The sequence below is a fragment of the Harpia harpyja genome, chromosome 10 (assembly GCF_026419915.1).
Source record: "Harpia harpyja isolate bHarHar1 chromosome 10, bHarHar1 primary haplotype, whole genome shotgun sequence".
NCBI classification, from domain to species: Eukaryota; Metazoa; Chordata; class Aves; order Accipitriformes; family Accipitridae; genus Harpia; species Harpia harpyja.
In genome coordinates this window covers 40,119,284-40,139,944 of record NC_068949.1, presented here as the reverse complement: position 1 = coordinate 40,139,944, position 20,661 = coordinate 40,119,284, and the positions used below count along the sequence as shown (strand labels likewise).

At 43.8% G+C, this 20,661-nt stretch overlaps 1 protein-coding gene across 2 annotated transcripts in view; it reads right to left on the bottom strand.

Annotated features, from left to right (window-relative positions):
* Nucleotides 1-20,661, bottom strand: part of GRK5 (G protein-coupled receptor kinase 5) — a 162,094-nt gene that overhangs the window by 37,656 nt on the left and 103,777 nt on the right. For both annotated transcript variants that reach the window (XM_052798658.1, XM_052798659.1), the window contains exons 3-4: nucleotides 19,890-20,002; nucleotides 10,791-10,868 (exon numbers count right to left, since the gene is read on the bottom strand). In XM_052798658.1, coding sequence (XP_052654618.1) covers nucleotides 10,791-10,868; nucleotides 19,890-20,002 — 191 coding nt within the window. The remainder of the gene's footprint in view (nucleotides 1-10,790; nucleotides 10,869-19,889; nucleotides 20,003-20,661) is intronic.

The window sequence follows — 20,661 nt, the reverse complement described above, 5'->3', positions numbered from 1 at the left end:
ATGAAGCAAATCAGCAGTGCCTATCAACTGTAGGGTTTGTTTTATAGCTGCAAGCTGATCTGGAGTCACGATGAATTTCTTTTCCCGCATATTCTACTAAACTATCAAAACACGTGTAGACACCCAGAAAAATACAATGGCTGAAGATAACAGAGCCCTCAGCAAACAGCTGAACATGTTCTGCCTGGAGGGGTTGTACTAATCCATCACAAGGGGCAACACTAACCACCTCAGTTCACGAACTCATTTACTGCAGTAGATCTGATGTAGCTTCAGGCTGACTTGCTTGCTCCGGACTTGCTGGGCTGCCGCTTGGGCCTCAGCAAGCCCGCTGGTAGGAAAAGGCTAAGTTTCTTCTCTGGGTTTCCAGCATCCTTCCTCTTTGGTGCTGGGGTACAAGTTGTAGTCTTGAACTATGCCCTTTCTTGGAGAAACTTAGCAACCCCTGAGGTTTCCTTTCTGACAAGTGCATAGAAAGTATATGAAGCATTTATCATGCTAATCAGCAACAGGGTCTTCTATCTAGCTATACCTTGTTTTTCCTGTTCTCAGAAGACCTTTTTGTAGCTGCTTTTTTCTAGAAATCCCATTTCTGTTCCTGATAGTGGCAAACAACTGCCATGCAAATGGTGTGAATCAAAATGTCTCCTACATAAAGCTCTTTGATCCAAAGCGTGGTTTCCTTGGAATGTTGAATTATTTGATTCAGAGAAATCTGGGGGTGTAACAACAACATGAGTTTTGGAGCAACAAAGGAAGATAAAAGATTGCCTAGATCAAGAAGGAGAAATTTCTTCCTGGCTCCTACAGGTGACCAGAGGAAATCTTAAACACCCAAAGCCCCATAGATAGTAGTTTTGAAATAACAATTGTCCCACGTGACAACATTTAGTTGGTTCATCAGCTTCTTTTGCAAGTCCAGTGAATCAGCTGCAGACTTTATACTCTTCAATTAAATAGAAACACTCAGCGCAATCCCAACCAGCTATGAGGTCTTTGGTACAGCTTAGTTTAAGAACATAAACTGGTCACTACAGAAGACATGCTTTTGACTTTATTCAGTGAGAAACTGGGCCTCACAAGAAGTGCTTGGCAAGATATTTTTCAGTATCTTTAAACCCTAGTCCTTCCCCACCCATACTTTTAAAATAATTCTTTGGAAACCTGCTCACAGAGGTTTCTTTAACACAGAAACAAATTTTCCCTCCTTTCTGTAGAGACATAGGTTTATTGGTGTAGAGGTGCTCATAAACGTGCCAGCTGAAATTGTTTTATATAAACTTGCTTTAAAGCGGGGGAAGGGAAAGTATGTTTTACTTGTTGTTGCCTTTTTTCTGCTGTAAAAGCGTTTTGCACAGATTAGAGGATGAAAACACAGGTGAAATAAGCAGTACCAGTAGCTGTCAGCAGGATGAGCAGGGTAGCTGAAGAAACAGAACAGAAGAGAAGGCTAATACCAACCAGAATTTTCTTGCTATGCAAAAGGTAGGCTACTTGCACACTCCTTGGAATTTGTCATGTAACCTCTTTTTGCTAGCAACCCAACTGAGCCATTGCTATAGTGCATTACTACAAGCAGCTAGATGTTTGATAAAGCATTTTGGGAAAAGAACGGTATTCTCACCATTAGTAGCAACAAAGATGACAGGACAATTTTGAAAGCTTCTGTTCTCAGAAAGTTTCTTCTCTCGTCACGTGTGCTTAATAGGTTTGGATAGCATCCAGTGTCCAGCCTCTTATCAGAACCTTTCTACCTTTTAACATCCTCCTGCACTGATGGATATCCTAAACATTAGCAAGCAACCTTATGTTGCAATAGTCGTAGCTTGGCTTCCTCTGGTAAACCAAATGTCATTTGTTCCATTAAAAAAAATCCCTAAATCTATAAACACTCATTTACAACCTCAACGTTATTGAATGGCTTTCTTGCAGGAAAACAAACAGATCCCTGCTTGAATTCACTCCTCTGAGACAGTAAACGAGTAACCCTTCCCTTGCAAGCGATCCTCGCCCTGAAGCCCATGAGCTATTTGCTTTGCATGAAGGTAGCTCATGCATGAAGGCCTGATCCGGGCTGCACTCGAGTCAATGGCTGTAGTGCTACCAGCTGCAGTGGGGATTTTGCAGAATTTTCCTTCATCGTTTTCCATTAGCAGGTCAAAACCCCAAGGAAACACTTGGATGAAGAAATGAAAATCCAAAAGAGAGTTCAGGAAGGCCTTGAAAAGGATTAGGAAGTGAAGTAAATAAACATCAGGCAGGAACCAGTGGCCCACTCCCAGAAACACTGGAAACACCCACAAAAGCAAACAAAATCACTACCTAGCACTGCTGGAAACAGGGCATTCCTTAATCACCTGTGTCACATGATCCATTAACGATCATATGGTAATAGCTATTTGCAAAGAATTGAGAGGGAAGACATTTATTGTAGGCGATGACACACTGTTTGCAGTGGCATATTTCGCTCTTCCTCAATTTTGCTTGTTGGACAAACAGCATCTGTGCCAGGATAATAAACTTGCTATATGCTCGATTTTTGACTCAGGTCAGGGTCTGGCTTGATTAAAAAATAATAAATTAACATACAAGCTGAGGCTTGGCATGCAGGTTAAGTGAGTTTTGTAAGTGTAGTTGCATTACCGGGAAAAAAAATACTAAAGATGAATAGTTTGAGGTGCCACATATCCACAAATTAAATATGCTGATTATTTTTAAATCCATTTGTAATCAAAAGACTTTTTTAAAAAAACTTATTTTCTTTTTTTTTACACTTATCGAGTGATATTTTAATGAATTGAGATATATTTGTTTTCTGTGAAATTTAAAACATTTCTTATGGTAATGCTGTGATTCTCGGTTCCAAGTTGAAATAACACACTCTAACATTATTAGCTTAGTGATTCTTCTAGTTGCATTATCCCAGCCAAAGGTGTCAGCCTCAGGCATCTCGTCTGAATTTGCCTGGCCCATTCTTGTGAGGCTACTCAGTTGCTGGAGTCTCTAGATGTTTTTCCAGAATCCTAATTTCCTATTACGAGGGAATCAGATGAGAAATAAGGTATGTTTAACTTCCATTTTCATCACGTGCCTCTTCATTCTCTTCTTTGTTGGGATCAAGCGTACGGTTGCCTGTTACTGCTTCCGAGTTTAGCACAATGAATCCTGAGCTCAGAGAGACATTTGTTGACCCATTACGCTTTTAGCTTCAGAAATCCAAAGCTGAACCAACCAGGAAAGTTGCTGCAAGTTGCAGCGGGTGGATAGAAGGGCTGTGGAGGTCAGGTGTTCAAAGGGCTCCCGTACCATCGAGAAACCGTGCACAGAAACCTGTGTGGATAGGCCATGCAATGTAATTTAATGTATTCTGCATTACACCTACTGTGGAATCCACCTCATTGCACTTTAATAATCTAAAAAATGAGACACTCAAAGTTTCCCTGGGCTCCCTGTAGTCAGTGGGCAGAAAGACACACTTCATCTTTCCTATCCAGCTGCCTCCCCGTGTTTGGACGACCAAGGCTGCAATATGTGTGTTGGGAGTGCAAGAGGCTGGACTCACCAGAGGTCTATTTTAATGTCATTCTGTGCAAATGCACAAAGGCTGTCTCCTGCAGATTTCTGGATGTTTTGCAAGCCAGTGTTTCAGACAGCTGGAAAAGACTGATTCCTTTTTTCCCATGTGGGCAAAATTTTCAGGCAGAAGAGGCTGTTTCTGGGGAAGCTGAATGAACCTCAAAGGCTTAGAATTAACCTCCCTGGCCATTGGGTAATCCATACAAACTGAGTATAAGTGATGAGGCGTATGCAGAGGGGATAGGGAAAAGATGACCCCCTGAAAACGAGAGGAGGATACTATAATGAGCATATTCATTAGCCAAGGGCAGACAAGTACATCCTTCCTGTTCTCAGATAATCCTAAGCAGACGGCTCTTTATTTGCACAGTGTCCTCAGCCCTTTCGGATGGCCTGGCTAGTCTCCGAGAGGAGTCAGAGCAGCCTGGGGGGCCTGCCCTGCCTCAGCAGACAGATGTGAGCCAGGTTTACATGTGTGGTTGACATCAATTAGCTGAAGCAAGTTGCCATTTTCCAAAGGGTCATGTCAGAGTAATTCCAGCAAACACAGGGAAGCTAGAAGGCTTTTGCCCACTGACCAAGACATCCCAATGATTTTCCTGACCACAAATGACAAACAGTTAAGAAGCATGTGAACTTGGGAGTGTAACCTCTCCAAAACAACAAGGAAGGAAAAACAGAGCTTCAACTAATAGCACTGCTTAGCATAAAACCAGTGTAGTTAATGACTCCAGCCCAAATTTGCAACCAGTCTGAGCAAATGCATTGCAAATGGAGCCTTTCTTAAGTCTAAAGGACAGGACACGGGACTGCCCAAGGACCTATTCTGGGACAGCATCACCAGGACAGAGCAGACTCCATGTTGTTTCCATAGGCTCTCAAGCAGTTTGGCACCATTGCAAGAGACAGAAATCCTCGGTAAGTGTTTAGTTAACTAACATTTGTATTATAAACAGTGGGTAAAGGATGAGGAAATAGGACTTGAGCAAACCGTGAGAAAATGCCGTTTAGTCTGAGACCACAGCAAAGGGACTCCTAATCAAGGCAACACTGTGATTTTTCAGATTCCTCTGCCACACTATATTACAGCCTGGCCCCAGTGACGGAAGAACGCTTATTAAAATAAATTCTGATTAGAAAGCATTAATTTGAGTAACAAGGTTGCCGTTCCGCAGCTCAGATGTTTTTCCCAGAATTGAACTTCGGAAAGATGAGCTTATGCAGAAAGTACGCTGAGAAGGTACTTTCCTGGACTAAGACAGAGTGATCAGCAGAGATATTGATCGTGCTGTCTCTGGAACAACAGCAAGAATTATGTATTGATTTCTCTGGAGACTGGATTACGTATCGATTATGCTAGCTGCAAAGCAGAGGCCTAAGTAATGCTATCATCTCTGGCTAAAATGGTGCCCATAGAGTAGTGAAGTCAATAGAAAGGGGAGATGAGAAATCCATTGAGTCAAAGGGTAAAGTCCCAGGGCAATTAATTAAATGGCAAAACTCTCCTTGGCTCAAGTAAGACCAGGATTTCTACTTAAGTATTTAGCATCCTGAAAAGTCTCCTAATAGGAACCCAAAGGGCGCAGCGAATAACGCTTTGAGCAAGTAAATAATTTTAGCCCATCCTGAATCCACGTAACACACTGTGTTCAGACAAGCACTTCATTCATTGCTTACTTCAACTGGGTCATTAATGAAATGCACAGGGTTTAGAAAAATTTGAAAACTAGCTGCGGAGATAACTCTTGGATCAAGCCTTAAGGGACCATCCACCGTAGCCAGTGAAAAGCGATATTGCCTTTTATCAGCAAGATAATAAGCTTACAGGGGGACGGTGATGACTCGCTGGATAGAAGTGATATAAGCTGAATTTGTATGAGAAAGGTAACAATGTAGAAGACAGTCCCCGAAGGCTCACCTTTCAACACACAAAGCCTCTGTCTCGTATTGAACTCTGCAGATTGCTTTACAGAAGCTTAATGTTTCTTTCTTTCAGAGCTTCCCTTATAGTGACATTCAGCTTTTGGTTTGGCCATTCCAAAAACTAATTATAACATGTTCCCTAGAAGGCAATTAGTAAAACTAAATAGAGGAAGAGGTCTCAGTACTTGAATCCAATTCTTGGTACTGTATGACCTGCCCTTCCAGGATTCAGCCACAATCATTAAAAAGTGATACATGAAACTTTCCTTATGGGAAATGGAAGGCTTTAGCGATCAGTGAAGATGACTCACTCAGAAGTGCAAGTGCTGAAGTTTGCATTTATTTTGGTGGTGAAAACAGAAAGGGGGAAAGAAATCTCAAGGAGTGAGCAACCAAAGGCAAAGCTCCTCGGCATCAATATTAAAGCAACAGTGTGCAAAAAGAAAACTACTCTGACAATGCACCAAGCTGAGAGAGGGTGTTTGTGAGCAGGAGCCTGGACTCAGCTGCATGGCTTTGTTCTGCAGAAGGGCTCATATATCATTTTAATTTCATCTCGCCCGTATTACTTAAATGTTTTCTTCTCCATAAAGAACTGATTTGAGAGACAAGCACATTTTAGCCAGTAGGCAAGTGGAAGGCCAGGCACTGCTGGTCAGCCAGTTTCCCTTTCACAGGACTTTTCCCTCCCTTCCTTATCCTATAATTGTTCATAAAAACAAAGACATATTTTCATTTAGCAAAATACCCATTGCTTGCCTTAGACTGGAGTAAGGAGGTTATTGCTGTGTCCAGCTAACCTCTTGCAGCAAAGAAAAAAATTGCAAATGTGGCCTTTATTCTGTGCATTTCCTGGAGGAAAGGAGACTGAACAGGAATTCAGATAAGAAAACTAATGCTGTTGCTGTTCTTCATATTCTGTGAAGTAAATTAATGGGGCTACCAATGCACATTAGACATCCTATTCAGTAACATTTTTAGTACCCAGCTGAGTCCAAATATAAACTATAACGGCATATTGAGACTGTCTTAAGAGCCATTTCAAATCAATTTAGTTTTATATAGTGTCTCTCAAAGTATCTCAAGGTGATTTACAGTGAAAAAGAAAATAATGGGCGAGTGATTTAGTAGAGTAAGGCATGGCAGCTGTCAGGCAGGAAGGCAAAAATGCTGCACGGAGATGCAAAACTCTAATTTAAAAGCAGTACAAAGGTAAACATATCTCTTTGCTCTTCCAGTACAAGAAGCAGCCAGGGAATGAAGCCAGGCTGGGTTCAGTTTAACTCAACTGTTCCACAAAGCACGGAGGGCTTTTCCATTCCCACTCAACTATTGAGATTAGGAAAAGCCAGGAAAGAAATATTTGTGACCAATTCATTTTAGCAGTTTTACCATCATATTTCACAACCTCAGAAATTTTAGACTTCCTGTGGGTTGGACTTTTGCCCTACGGACTTATTAAGTCAAGAAGGCAGCTTTAAGCGCCTTTTTCATGGAAACCGTTAAAGCCTCTCTTGAAGAAGCGAGACTCTAGTCAAGCAACCTTGATCTTGCCAGTGTGGCAACCGTTGCGCTGCTCCTGTTAAGCAAAGGCAACCTGCAGGTGGACTTCCCTTCAGATCACAGTGCTGAAGTGGCAAATGCCTCTTTGGGTCTCCTCCTCTTAATGGACAAGACCCTCTCACCAGTGCCTGTCCCCACGCAGCCCCTGAGGAGTAGCCAGCTCACAGCTGGACCTCCTCGGAGAAGCAGGTTAACAATTCTTCAGAGCGTGTTTCAAGGATGGGGGGGGTGTCTTCAGCTACAAGACACCTCTTCTCTGGGTTTTCGCTCTCCTGCTCACCACACAAGTGAAGCTGCTAAGGAAGCCATGAAAACTCTTGTATTTTGGCATCCTCAGCGTGAAGTACTCTTTACATTTCCCTCCCATCAAATAGTTCAGAATGGCCTGTTGGATACGAGCGTTTGAACCAACTTTAGGCAAGAGACAGGGAATACTAATGTCTTCCTAAGTGGGGAGCGGTGTACATAGAATCACAGAACAGCTCAGGTTGGAAAGAACCTTGAAAGATCATCTGGTCCAACCTTTTGTGGGAAAGGGACCCTAGACAATATTATCTAGCACCCTGTCCAATAGCACCTTGAAAACTTCCAGCGATGAGGGCTCTACTACATTCCTAGGGAGGTTGTTCCTACGTGTCACTTCTTCGAGAGGTCTAAACCACCCATTTTCCCTTCCAGGTGCCAGGATGCATTCAGACTTTGTCATCGCTGTTGCCTGTAGGCCAGTGAGATGGTGGAAGCCTGACCTGCTCGTGCCGTCCCTGGCATCGACCACAACGAAAGGCTGCTAGACCGCTTCTCGACCTCCCCAGCGAGCACACAGGGGCTGTTCAGGAGGTTAAAGCTGCAAAGAGCCTGAATTGTGATTACTTGAAAAAGTGCCTCCCCCCTCAACCATCTTGGCAAGTGCTGAGCTTGTTTAGCTGCCTTGGGGCTGATGCGGAGAGTTCTCATGCAGAGCTTTCCACATGGGAATTCGCTGCTACCACACGTTGTGAGTTTGCAAACCGTGCGGTGTAGCACCATCTCGCAGACAGTGGCTGCGTGAGTCGCATGAGGCTGTAAGTACTGGTGTGATGTCTATTCATCTGGGAAAGTGTTTTCTTTTCCTTTTTGTGGTGCAAGTAGTATACGTTTTATTAAATAAAGTGCATGTTCCCTATGCAAATGAATGCTGACACATTGTATGTTAAATATGTATGACATTTAAAAATCTAAGCAAGAACTAAAAATCATTTATAAATATTAAAGAGCATGAAGTCTACTTTTTGTTTTCATTTTGCTTCTGATCCTGCACTCTGGGAAAAATACTCCTCACATTATAAGACTGAATTATCTGTCCAAGAACTAAACCTATAATTTTATTCTATCAGTCAAGCTGTATGTCACACTATTTTTATATCAAGACAATCAGGTTCTTTGAAGCACAGACACACACCTACTTAAAAGAAGCATTCCTCTGAAAGCAGAAGACTTTGGAATCAGCGGCAATTTTTATCTTTCAAGGGACTGATAACTAAATGGAGAAATGCAGTTCCTAATGAAAAGATGTTTCTTTGCTGACCAGGATGATATTCCATCAGGACATTTGGATCCAGATTCATCCATTTTGACTGCAAGCATCTAACCTGGCTTCGAATTACTGACTTCTGATGGCTTAAAATGTGTCCTTTGGAGATTCTTATTTCTCCTTCCTGACAAGAAAGGACAGTAGGCCATCTGAACTCCTAGCCTGAGCACCTTAGTTAGGTATCTAAAAAGAAACGAAATTAATCCAGCCCTTGTTCTAGTTTTTTAAGTACTTGTTGTGTGGGAGTCCTGTTAGAAAATCTACTATTCAATCCATTGCTATGGCACAGTCAACTTCACCTCTAGGAAGTATCTTCTGCTTCACAGGGCTTAAACATCCCTGTGGGAAGAAGCAGAAGTTTCCCCTTAAGAAAAAAAAGCGCAGAGAGACCTATGCAGACATTAAAGCACCACCACCAGGGAGGCAATTTTAGATTACAAGTGAAGGAGCATATCTTTGTGCTCCCTTCTGCCCCAATACGTTAGGATAACTTGCAAATACCAATGAAGTTTCAGAACAGACTGTAAATATCCTGTGCCCATTTTACATACTGAGAAACCAGGTACACAGTTCAAATATGAAGTGCAGAGCATGGCAGAGAATGGAAACTCCAGCTCTGGAGTCCCAGTAATTTCCCTTCCTGTAACACCACCATTTTTTCCTGATGAAGAAGCACCTGCTCTCAGACTGGTCTTCATCGCACATTCACTTACCTCACTAAACTATTTCATGCGCTTCTGCTGCACTACGGATGGCAGGAATGCCATGGGACAGCAGTGAAAGGATTTGGCATCTGGAAACCTGCACCAAGACTGGCTGAAATGAAGCAGTACTATCCTTCTCTCACTTTACTAGCTCTGCTATCAGCAAAATGCCTTTCTCCATTTCCAGATGGGAACTGAAGCAGTGGGAAATATTTTCCCTTGGTATTTGTCCCTCGTTCCTCTGTTGACAGGAATTTTAAGACAAATAGGCCATTTTGGTGGATTTAAAAAGCAGTGGAACTTCATGCCCCTAATGAATGGGCAGCGGGAACTCATACTGGCAGTGCTCAATGGCTGCACATGAAACTAGCCAGGCTCAGTAAATGAAACCAGATCCCAAAAATGCAGTCTGGAGATAACTGAAAGTATGCATTGAAATTTATTGTAGGAAAATGACTGACTGGAAAAAAAGTGGTCTGCTCTGCCCCTGCACCTCCAAAACATATTGTACCATTTAAACACTCTAGGAAGACATCTGCCAAAAACGCAATTAATTCTCCTGAAGGTCAAACGTATTTCTCCCGTAAAACAGTTGAAGCAGCAATTGTATGTCTTGATTACTCTTATGAAAGCGACTTAGGAAAAATCCTAGGATTGTTCTTGTGTTTGAAGTTGGATGTTTATTGCTTACTGGCAGCGACTTTTGTTGCAAAGGTTAAACGCGGTCAGCAAATGATCGTAACCCCCCCCAAAAAGGGTTAGTCCCAGTGCAGCCTGTCCAAAATCCCCGCAGCAGATCTGTAGTTCTGTTTGGAGTGCCACCCTGTGGACACAGCTGCTCCCATGAGCTCCTCTCCTTCCGACAGCCCCGAGATCCAACGCTGAGGGACCAACAGCAGTGGACACAAGGAGAGGTGACAGCATCTCTCAGCTCCACACCACGCTGGCCCACGTCAGTCTTACATGTCCCTGGCTACCCTGGGGCAAATGGTGGGGGGGGAGGAGTGGGAATTTTTGTACCAAAATACAGTGCCTGTTACCAAAGACCATTTTTGCCGGTGCCTTCTACACAACGGTATATGAAATGCCACCGCCTCTTTCGAGCTGGGTAGGAAATAATTGTGGCATCTGTTGATAACAGCTGAGGTCTCTTGCATCACAGCCCAGATGTAGAGCTTTGCACACCGAGAAGAGACCTGAGAAGCCCCCTGCTCATCCACAGATGAATTAAGCCCCTGGTAAGCTCAAGTTCATCCTTAGAAGTCAATTTCTGGATTGGATTATAACTTTTTTTCTCTCCGACTGTTTGTATAAGACTTGCAGGTTTAGTCACTGGAGATTGCTACCATAAATTTTAGGAGTCTGGCTTACAAAGCCTGTAACAACCTAACCTTGTTTAGCAAAGGTGTGCCTTGCAGCATTCCTTCAGTAATGCCACTTTGGCTGCCCCTTACCTCTGGGGTGAGGTATTTCATCATGATTTCCTTTCCTTTCTCTCCCAGCTTTTCATCTGGAGCAATTTCATATTCTGCCTGGAACAGATATAAAAAAAAAGTCAATATTTGCACTCATATTTCACCATTTTAACTTCATTTTGGATGTGGCATTAACAGAACGCTCTGTCTGAAAAATCTGAAGGATAAATACCATTTTCTGATGGAATTAAAACCCGTACACACAATCCTATTAAAAACCTTCCACTATATTTTGACCAAACTCTAGTGGTGCATTTTCTGAGACGATGTCTCTTAATTAACACCAATACAATTTAATGTATTTATATTTTATAGCCTCACCAAGCCAGCTTTCAGAAAGTGTTCAGTGACAAGAGACAACAACTTTATTTGGTTTTGCTCAAAGGGAAGGCGGACACAGAAGGTAAAATGATTTCTCCAAGTAGTAAAGAAAGTGAATGTTTGTTAATTCTTGCCACAGTGGTATTTCAAGTACCAGGTGAACTCCTTCTTTTTGGTCGAATGTGTCTTTCCTATTTATTTACGTCTTCCCCTTGGTCTAACAATACTTCTGCAAAGCAGAGAGACTTGCCCGTCACTTCTTTTGGTGATCCTTGACTCAGTCCCTCCAGGAGGCAGATCTAAGAGCCAATTTCTTAGGCAGATTTGTTAGGGCCAAGATAAAACAAGAGACACCATTTAAAGGAATAGACACTATAGGCAAAATTCTCTTTGACTTCCCTGGTGCCTTAAAAAAGAGAGCACCACATTCCCCCACGCAAAGTTTACCTACATTTTAAAATTCTGACTGTTCTATGTATTGTAGCATTACTGACTTTTGATGAGTTTCAGGACAACATTTACATAAGAAACAAAAGAAGCATTACTTGTGCACCACAAAGACATTAATCACTCCAGTTAAAGTTTTGGATCTACGGCAGGCATTCGAAGGAAACACGCGCCGCATGGGAACCCAGTGGCTAAACGACAATGACAAGTTCTTAGAGATATTCCCTCTTGGCACTGCCCAGGATATGAAGCTTTAGCCTTAGGATCAAAATATTTTCCAGAAAAAAAAAAAAAAAGATGACAGCCTAACAGCTTTCTTGACTGTTTATATTAAAAAAAGGATCCCAGAAAATTCTGCCAAACCAATTAAGTAACCTGGTCCAATACAAGCTGTCTGCGATGATAAATGAGGGGGAAGTTAGAAAAAAAAAAGAAGAAGAAGGTAAATCAGACTGAACTAGCAAACACTTGGAAGAACAAGTTTCAGAACTATTGCCCGCTGGAAGACGTATGCACTGCTCCAAGCTCGATGCAATAAATCCGAAGGCAGGCTGTAATGGATATCCTAGCTAAGCAGACCTACGAATGACATGAAAACCACAATGTAGTAATAATGCTATTACCCTTCTATCTGGCCAGTGCTGATTTAGCTATTGCAGCTTAAGTCTGAAGCTACATATTTATACACATACATAGCAGGTTGCTTGAACAATCTAGAATTACAATCTAATTTGGTTTGGGAAATGACAATGACCGCAAATAACAGAGAAACCTGTATTATTGATGAAAAATACACCAAAAGCTAAAATCCACAAGTGCAGTACTTCTCTTTTAGTGATCATTTTAGGGATGAACTGATTACGTTCTCATAAAACTTAATACAAGGGTTTAAAAAAATCTTTCATCCAATTTCCTGTCCTTTTAGATGGTGTCTGAATATGGGTCATTTCAGCTCTTAAAGCACAGACACTCTCGAATGTTTACAGCATCTTAACAGCATTTTTCTCCATGATTCCTTGCTAGGGGATAAAACAATGGCAAGAGTAACAGAAGGAACTATTTTTTTAAAGGTGAAAGTTGCATCTTCTTTGGACCTTACTGTTTATGTTTAGGTTCACAGACAAACTAGGTGTTTTTCATATAAAAGAAAACAGAAATAATGTATTTTAATAAGAGAAAAGAATTGTACTTAAATGTAACTGTCTGTGCAGAAGACTGCAAAGAAAGGAGAACTCCTTGGCATTGTCTCAGCATGGAAGTATCTAGGAGATCTTCTGAGTCCTCTATTCAATGCTATTTACAATTAATCCAGTAATGACCATTTCTCTCTCCTTCATTTGCTTTTAGACTCTGGAACCTGATAATACCTTGGCTCCCTAGTAAAAAAAAAACCTGATTCAAAGTCATCATCTGCCATTTGAAGTGCACCAGGGAGATGTCAAAAAATTTGGTGTCCTTTTTGCCACAGATTACATTTACATCCCATCTGAATTGTACAACAGGAAGCAAATTAGGACAGACCAGAAGACAGAATTTTAGCAGGAACTGGATCAGTGTTTTGAAATGCAGCTCCTGATGGGATCCAACATATGCAGAGCTAAATGCACACACGCACACACACACACATATACACAGTGTATCTAATTCTATCTCAAGATAGTTGGGAAGGAATAAAAGGAAAGTTTAATTATACTTGCATTTGACATCCTCAGAAAATGCGACACTGTGGTGGTGAAGGTAGGAAGTGACAGACAACTGAGGATGTGAGAAGGAACCATAAGCTCCAACTGTGAACAGTGTTGATTTCGCTGTAGCTCAAGTACTAGAAGCCCATTTCATTTTGTTTCTAAGTTGATTATTACTTCTCCCTTCAGTGCCACTTTCGAGCTATGCGGCAACAGATAACCGGTACATTTTCAGCCATGGACTGTTATTGCAGGAAGAATTACTCGTGTAGACAGACAGAGTGACTTCCCCATGCTCACTCTGCCGCATGCCTGGGAAGCATATCAAGGTCCTCAACTCTCAATCTTGTATTTAAATCACAAGATACATCCCCTTCTTCCACAATACTCAAAGGCATGGCTACAGTTTGCAAATCCCTAATTGCTAGAAATAACATCGTTACTTAAAATCCATGTGGAACAAAATATTTTCCATTATTCCTTTGATGAATCCAGGCATGTGTTTCAAGGCTCCTGCTCTGAAGTCTAATAGCTTCTCCATGCCCTAGTTAGGTCAGACAGGGCCCTATTCATAGCTCATAAATGAGGGGAGGATTTACGATCACCCTGACTGCATGGGACGAGCTGCAGGCAAGGCTCTTTCTGCGGGCAGGCGCGGATCCTTCAGTCCAAATGGCGAGAGGATGTGGGCTGGCCGCCGTTTGTTGCTAACTTTTCTTTTGGCTGCTGTTTCGGAGGTAGTAGTTACTTCAGTGGCTCCCGCTTCCCTAGAAGCAACCCTGGCTGAATGGGGGCATGGGGGGTGCAAAAAGTCCTTCCCTTCGGAGCAGCCGCCCTCAGGATGGGCTGAGCGAGATCGGATGGGAAAACGCACTTCCACTGGGAAAGGGAGCAATGTCCAGCCTGTGGCTGGCTGTGAGACAGGGCCCTGAGCTCACGGATGGTCGAGCAAGAGATTTGGGAGCTGGAGGGTGCCTGTGACCAATGGAGAGCATCACTGGGGCAGTGGCACAGGGACCCAGCAGGGGCTCGCATCAGCAACCTTAATTCTGACACATCGTTTTATCTAGTGTTTGATTTTCATCTTAATATTCTTTGAGTTCCTGAAATTGTATGGCTTTAAAATATGTGAAAATTGAAAAACGGAGCCAAAGGAATCTCTCTGCAGATCTGGAAGGACTCTCTCCCAGGGCAGGTGCTGCTGATTGCCAGCGGGAACGTGGCACGGCCGCAGGAGTTGGACCCTCGCACCCACCAGGAGATGGAAACAGACACTCCCACCACCAGAGCAGTTTCGGCTTCTTGGTGTAAGTCAGGAGCAGTGGAGTCACCTTCTGAGCATCTGCAGGAGGCTACTGGTGTTTCGGTCCCAGTTTTACACCTCTGCTTTCTCAGCTCCCTCCTCTGTTATCCCCAGTATCTCTCTCTGCTCCAGCTCCTGCTCACTCCTTCCTCGGAGTCCAGGCTCTGCCCTGTTATTGCTCTGCGCTCCAGCAACTGCCCTTGCACTTGCCTCTGCTGGAGATTTAAAATCTGTGACTGAAAATTGGAAGGCAAACCCCAAACAGCTGGGATTCATAATAACTCGCATTTCTAAATGAAAAGTGAACTTGAAACCACATTTTTCTATTTAAACGCAGGGCAAAAAGAGCCCTTTTGACTGTTTAAAAACACATTTTGAGTTAATGAGTTTGTTGATATCAACAAACTGGCATTTCTGATGGAAAAAGCCTTGAACAGCTTTAAGACACACATACACAGATGGTTTATATACCATGTAAGGGACTTAACCAAACGAAATCTCCCTAGCAGTGAGACAGGGTTTTTACAAATGGCATTAAATGGATGCTCGCTCATCCTTTTACCCCAGATAAGTGTAATGTCTAGTGAAGCGTTCAGCTGAAAAGTCCACCCGAGGGGATTGTGCCTCTCACCCCTGGCCCCCGTGCCTGGATAGCACAAGCAGAAACAACCTGGAGAGGCAGCGGGGCTATTTTCCCCCAGAGGATGTATTTCTGTGCGACTGCAATGCAAAGAAATAACATCATACAGGTTAGAGAGGAAATAATGTCGGGTTATTTTCTCCTTGACCAGAATTAACCATATTCTCCTCCAGTCAATCTAAATCTGGTCCACACGAAAATGCTAAAAGCCCTCCCCTGGAAAAAAAAAGTAAAATAAAATTTAAAAAATTATGAATGTGAGTAGACGAAGCAGGAAAGGGACTCCAGAAGCTAAAGTCTTCCTTATAACAGCACACAGAAATCACAGGAGAGGAGAGGGGAACATGAAACGTCAGGAGCCAGCACCCCGGGAATGTGCCGTTGAGAAGGGGACAGGGGCAAGAGGTCCCCACTGAACTGCCGCCTTCTTGTGCTGGAGGCACGGGCTGCGGGGAAGGAAACATGTCTTGCTAGCAGATTCCCTGCTCACTGATCTGCCTTTCAGCACAGGAATCGTATCCCCTAACACTTTATTCTAATGGCTATCTTTCAACAGCTCCGAAGTTGTATGATGTTGCTAAAATATTTGTAAGCACAGCAAAGCATGCTTCAGGGCTGTGCGTGATTTCTTTGTTAAGGGCTTATAGGGGAGCTGATCTAATCATAAACCATCTCCGTTTAACGATAATAGTTTATGTTCACATAGTTCCTTCATCTGAATGGCTGCGTAAGGGTTTGGTGAACTATTCATGGGAGATCTTTGTGTTTACATGCACACAGATAAGCACGCAATGCATTCAGAGGCACAAGCTGCAGCCATCGGTACTTCTTACTAGATATTTTATCAAGTCAGGACCTCTGTCATGAAACTGTTTGTACAATATCCATAATAAGAGATGGCTCTCTGTCCTTATAGCCTTACCGTACCAGCTAGGAGAAGGGGTTGCTGTTGCCCCATTTCCCAGCCAGCCAGCCAGCCACACTGATGGCCGCTTACTGGTCCCACAGCAGTGGTGGGAACCAAAAACCCACAGCTCCACCAGCACTGTGCTGCAAAGCTCTGCATCTCTTCATTTTTATCGCTTTTATCATTTAATGTTGGGGCCTACTGCTTACAAAGCACATATCTTTGTAGTCCATTTTACAATTGATAAATTGTGGCTAATTACCCAAACACTGTTCTCAGAAAACATGTAGAAACTTTATGCCTCCGAGCATTTTAATCTCAATTATTGGTTGAAATTGGCCAAGGTATTCACAAGTTTTAGAGGGAACTGACAGATATATACCTACACGGATGCAGAATTTAATGATACACATCCTTTTTTCTTCAGAAAATAGCCAAACAACTGTTTAACTGTACAGACAAAAAACCCCAGATGCTGCTGCAATTAGATTTGCAGGAGACTACATCAGACGAGGTTAGTTATTGCACCCAACAGTTGAAATAAATATCCAGCAAAGAGAGGATCTTTTTTTTCTCTTTACGTATTCTGGTCTGCTAGGTCTGGTTGATTTTACCAGTCTTTGGAAGCAAAGGTGTGAGAGAGAGCTTGCAAAACTTAGTCTCACTTAAGTATGGGAATGGAGGTTGTTGGTAGGCTGTTGAGTGTCTGACTCAGCTTCTGGTTTCCTCCCAGGAGCCCCGATCGCTGCTTTCTTTGCAGACAGTTGAGTGCACTGGTTAAAAACCTGTATTAAAAAGTGGGAGGCATCGATTACTGGCTTCTGCCAACGACTTACTGTGTGACCTGGTAAAGTCACTTAGCTGTGCTCTGTAAAAGAGAGGTGGTCCTACCCTTCAATGTGCAAAAGCTCTGTGAGCCTCTCGTGAACAGCTAAATATTTTCCTCTGTTATTTTTTTCTTTTTATTTGATATTACACAAAAGCTAAGTTTTGCATCTCATGTTAGAAAAATAACTAAGTCAAAAGAAAATGGAGACTTCTGGCTTTTTCTGCTCGGGGCTTGTTACAGCAGGTGGTCTCCAAAAGGTTTCACATTCCTGGTGGTCTCAGAATAGAGCTGTAAAGTCAAACTTCTGGTTTCATTATAGGACTTTTTTTGCCTAACGTAGGACTTGGCCTGAATCCCACTCCTCAACGCAGTGTGACCCTGCTGGGCGAATTTCAGTAGCAATCATCCAATTTAATGGCTATGGTCTGTGTTGACAAGAAGCTCAACATGTCCCAGCAATGTGCGCTCACAGCCCAGAAAGCCAACCGTATCCTGGGCTGCATCACGAGAAGCGTGACCAGCAGGTCGAGGGAGGGGATTCTGCCCCTCTATTCCACTCTTGTGAGACCCCACCTGCAGCACTGCGTTCAGCCCTGGGGTCCCCAACATTAGAAGGACATGGACCTGTTGACATGAGTCCGGAGGAGGGCCACGAAGATGATCAGAGGGCTGGAGCACCTCTCCTATGAGGACAGGCTGAGAGAGCTGGGGTTGTCCAGCCTGGAGAAGAGAAGGCTCCAGGGAGACCTTATAGCAGCCTTCCAGTACTTAAAGGGGGGGCTACAAGAAAGCTGGGGAGGGACTTTTTACAAGGGCATGTAGTGACAGGACAAGGGGTAATGGCTTTACACTGAAAGAGGGCAGATTTAGATTAGGTATTAGGAAGAAATTCTTTATTGTGAAGGTGGTGAGGCACTGGAACAGGTTGCCCAGAGAAGCTGTGGCTGCCCCATCCCTGGCAGTGTTCAAGGCCAGGTTGGATGGGGCTTTGAGCAACCTGGTCTAGTGGAAGGTGTCCCTGCCCATGGCAGGGGGTTGGAACTAGATGATCTTTAAGGTCCCAAGCCAAACCATTCTCTGATTCTATATGATTCTATGTGTTGCTCAACCTTAATATTGCCTAATACAGGGATTTTCATGGGCTGGGAGCAAGCTTGTACAGAATTTGAAATCAATAAACACAGAAGACTGCTGTTAATTAGCGTTAAAAAGAAGAGAGAAAGAGTAAATATTCAGACCTTCACACAGCCAGGGATTTTGTTCGTGAAATCCTCATACTGCCAGTCTGAGCCTAACTGGGAAGAGATTCCTGGCCCAGTAAAGGTATGCAGGGCAGCTCCAGTCTGCAAAAGCAACCTGGGAGTGGGTGCAAAGCACACCCTTGCAAAAGGGTTTGGGGATATCTGTCCGGGATTGCTCAGAGAGGGAGATTTAAAACAATGCCAGTCCCACCACAAGCTTTCGCAGGACCGGTGTCGCCTATGCTGCAGGGATGGTGGGAGGACACGGAGTTTCAGCGCTTGGCACCACTCCACGGGTCTTCGGGAGAATGAAGTGACACGGTGCCCTCAATTCCCGCAGCCGGAGGTGGGCTGGGCAGCTGGTGCTGCTGGGAGAGGCTGGGAGAGGCTCCGGGACTCCCCAGACGAGTGCCTGATGTTTCACCAGCGGCAGACACCTCACTAGACAATGCCGGTTCGGTGCAGGACAAACACATCCAGGGTACCCGAAATGTCCTCCTGCCCGACGGCCTTGAGCACAGCTGCACAGAGCGTTTGTCAGATATAGCAGTTTCATGTACCTCGATGCCTAAACCTTTCACTGGGGAAAAACATGACCAGTGCTAGGAATATCAGGTAGAAGTTGTGACCAGCTAAAACTGATTTGAATAGGACTTTATCCAACACTTTCTGTGATGCTGTAGATATGGCAGTACTAACATAAACTTTAAGTGACCACGTGTCCTCTCCCAGACTATTACTTTAACAACTTCAGTGCAATCCTCACATCTCCCTATACTTCAGAATAGCTTCACCATGGTACAAACAGAAGAAATTTATTCCTGTTAGTATGCATCATTTTGCTTTTGACTGTCAGTGTTAGCCAGAGAGCGAAGCCCCCCAGACACTCACACTCAGCAGTGACAAGTTCATCTTCCTCTCTGGTATGATTTAGCCTTTTGGCTCATCAACACCCGACCATTCCATGGGCTCCCAGAAGTAAAGCCACTGAGAGACTTTTCCACCGTGAACAGCTTCTCCGGCTGGCACTACACACGGCCAAGTGCTGCCAGACTGGGAAAGAGCGTCAGGTCCCCCTGGGGCTGGGGGGTATTGCTCAGTGGCCGGCTTAACTGATAGCTCACTGGGATGGAAAATGGAGCAGATTTTTTTCTTGATGACCTTAACCCAGTCACTTCTAAACCTTGTGCCTCCGTTCTCCTATTTGAAAGACCGGGATAACAATCAGGATGTCCTTTGTAAACCACCCTGAAGTCTACCGACGAAAAGGCTTGGTAAGAGATAGATATTAGCATTATCATGCTCCTCATCCTCTCTTGTCAGTCCATTCATCATCTTCCCCTTCCTCCCAGTGCCTCCCAGCATTGCAGGCTTCACCCACATTAGAAGACATCACCCGGCGCAGCTCAGCTGCTTGGGCATTGACATGGAGGGAGGCTATGCCAGCACCGTGCCGGGATGCCCGTCCTTCTCCCGCGCCGGTGGCTCGTGCTCCCCGAGGCTGGTACCAAGCCCGCGTGCAGCGCTGCCCCTCGACCGCCGATGATGCTGGGATGCTGACGGGGTCAGCCCTGTCTGCTGTTTGCTCAGGTGCTAAAGACACACAATCACGTCCCACGAAACAGCGATTTCTTGGGGTCGGGGGAGTCTCCTCTGTCAGGAGAGCACTGCGAAGCACCTCAAAATATCACAAGAATTGACTTACCACCGAGTCAAGGAACCTAATGCAGCACTCGAGCTCAGGTCGAGTTTCACAGAACTGCCGAAAGAGAAGCCTTCCGATCGGCTGCTTTTCACATATGCTGCAGTAATCTCTCTCTAGAGGCAATAAAGAGAAGAAGAGAAGCATGAAAATGAGAAGAGCTATGCCTTTTGGGTTGGTTAGGAGTTTAAAGCATTGCAAGTGAGTGCAGAACTACAACCCCAAATCAGAACTGCCGCCTTCTCCCCACCACCATGTTTCAGGTATCCAAATACTAAGACTCAAACGAGAGAGGCTCAATTTTATAGAGCTGATGTTGGTACAAGTCCCGCAAAAGCCATTCAGCTATTATGAAAAAATAATTCCACATTTTTCTGCAGTGGAAATATATGCACTCTGCAAAGGTACCGCTCAGACTGGTGGTGTTTGTGGGAATGTGGGGAGCAAATTACAAGTCCTTGAAACGTGAGTCATACATTAAAGGGTCGGAAAAGCTGGAATTTGTGGAGACCTTCCTGGATGCTTCCTAGATATGCACTAAAGTGCTCCTAATCTCTGGAAATACTCAACTCACTCTCTACTAAACAATTATTGCGAACTATGTATTTTCGAAGGTTTCAAAATTTCTGCTTTTCACTCGCTGAGCATTAACAAATAGATGGAGCATATGGCATCTAGCTGGTTTCAGTTTCACACAGCACTCCTTTACAGAACTCTATTTCCCCTTAAACACCATGTTTAAATGCTGTTCCCCTGTGCTGGTGCATCCAGAACC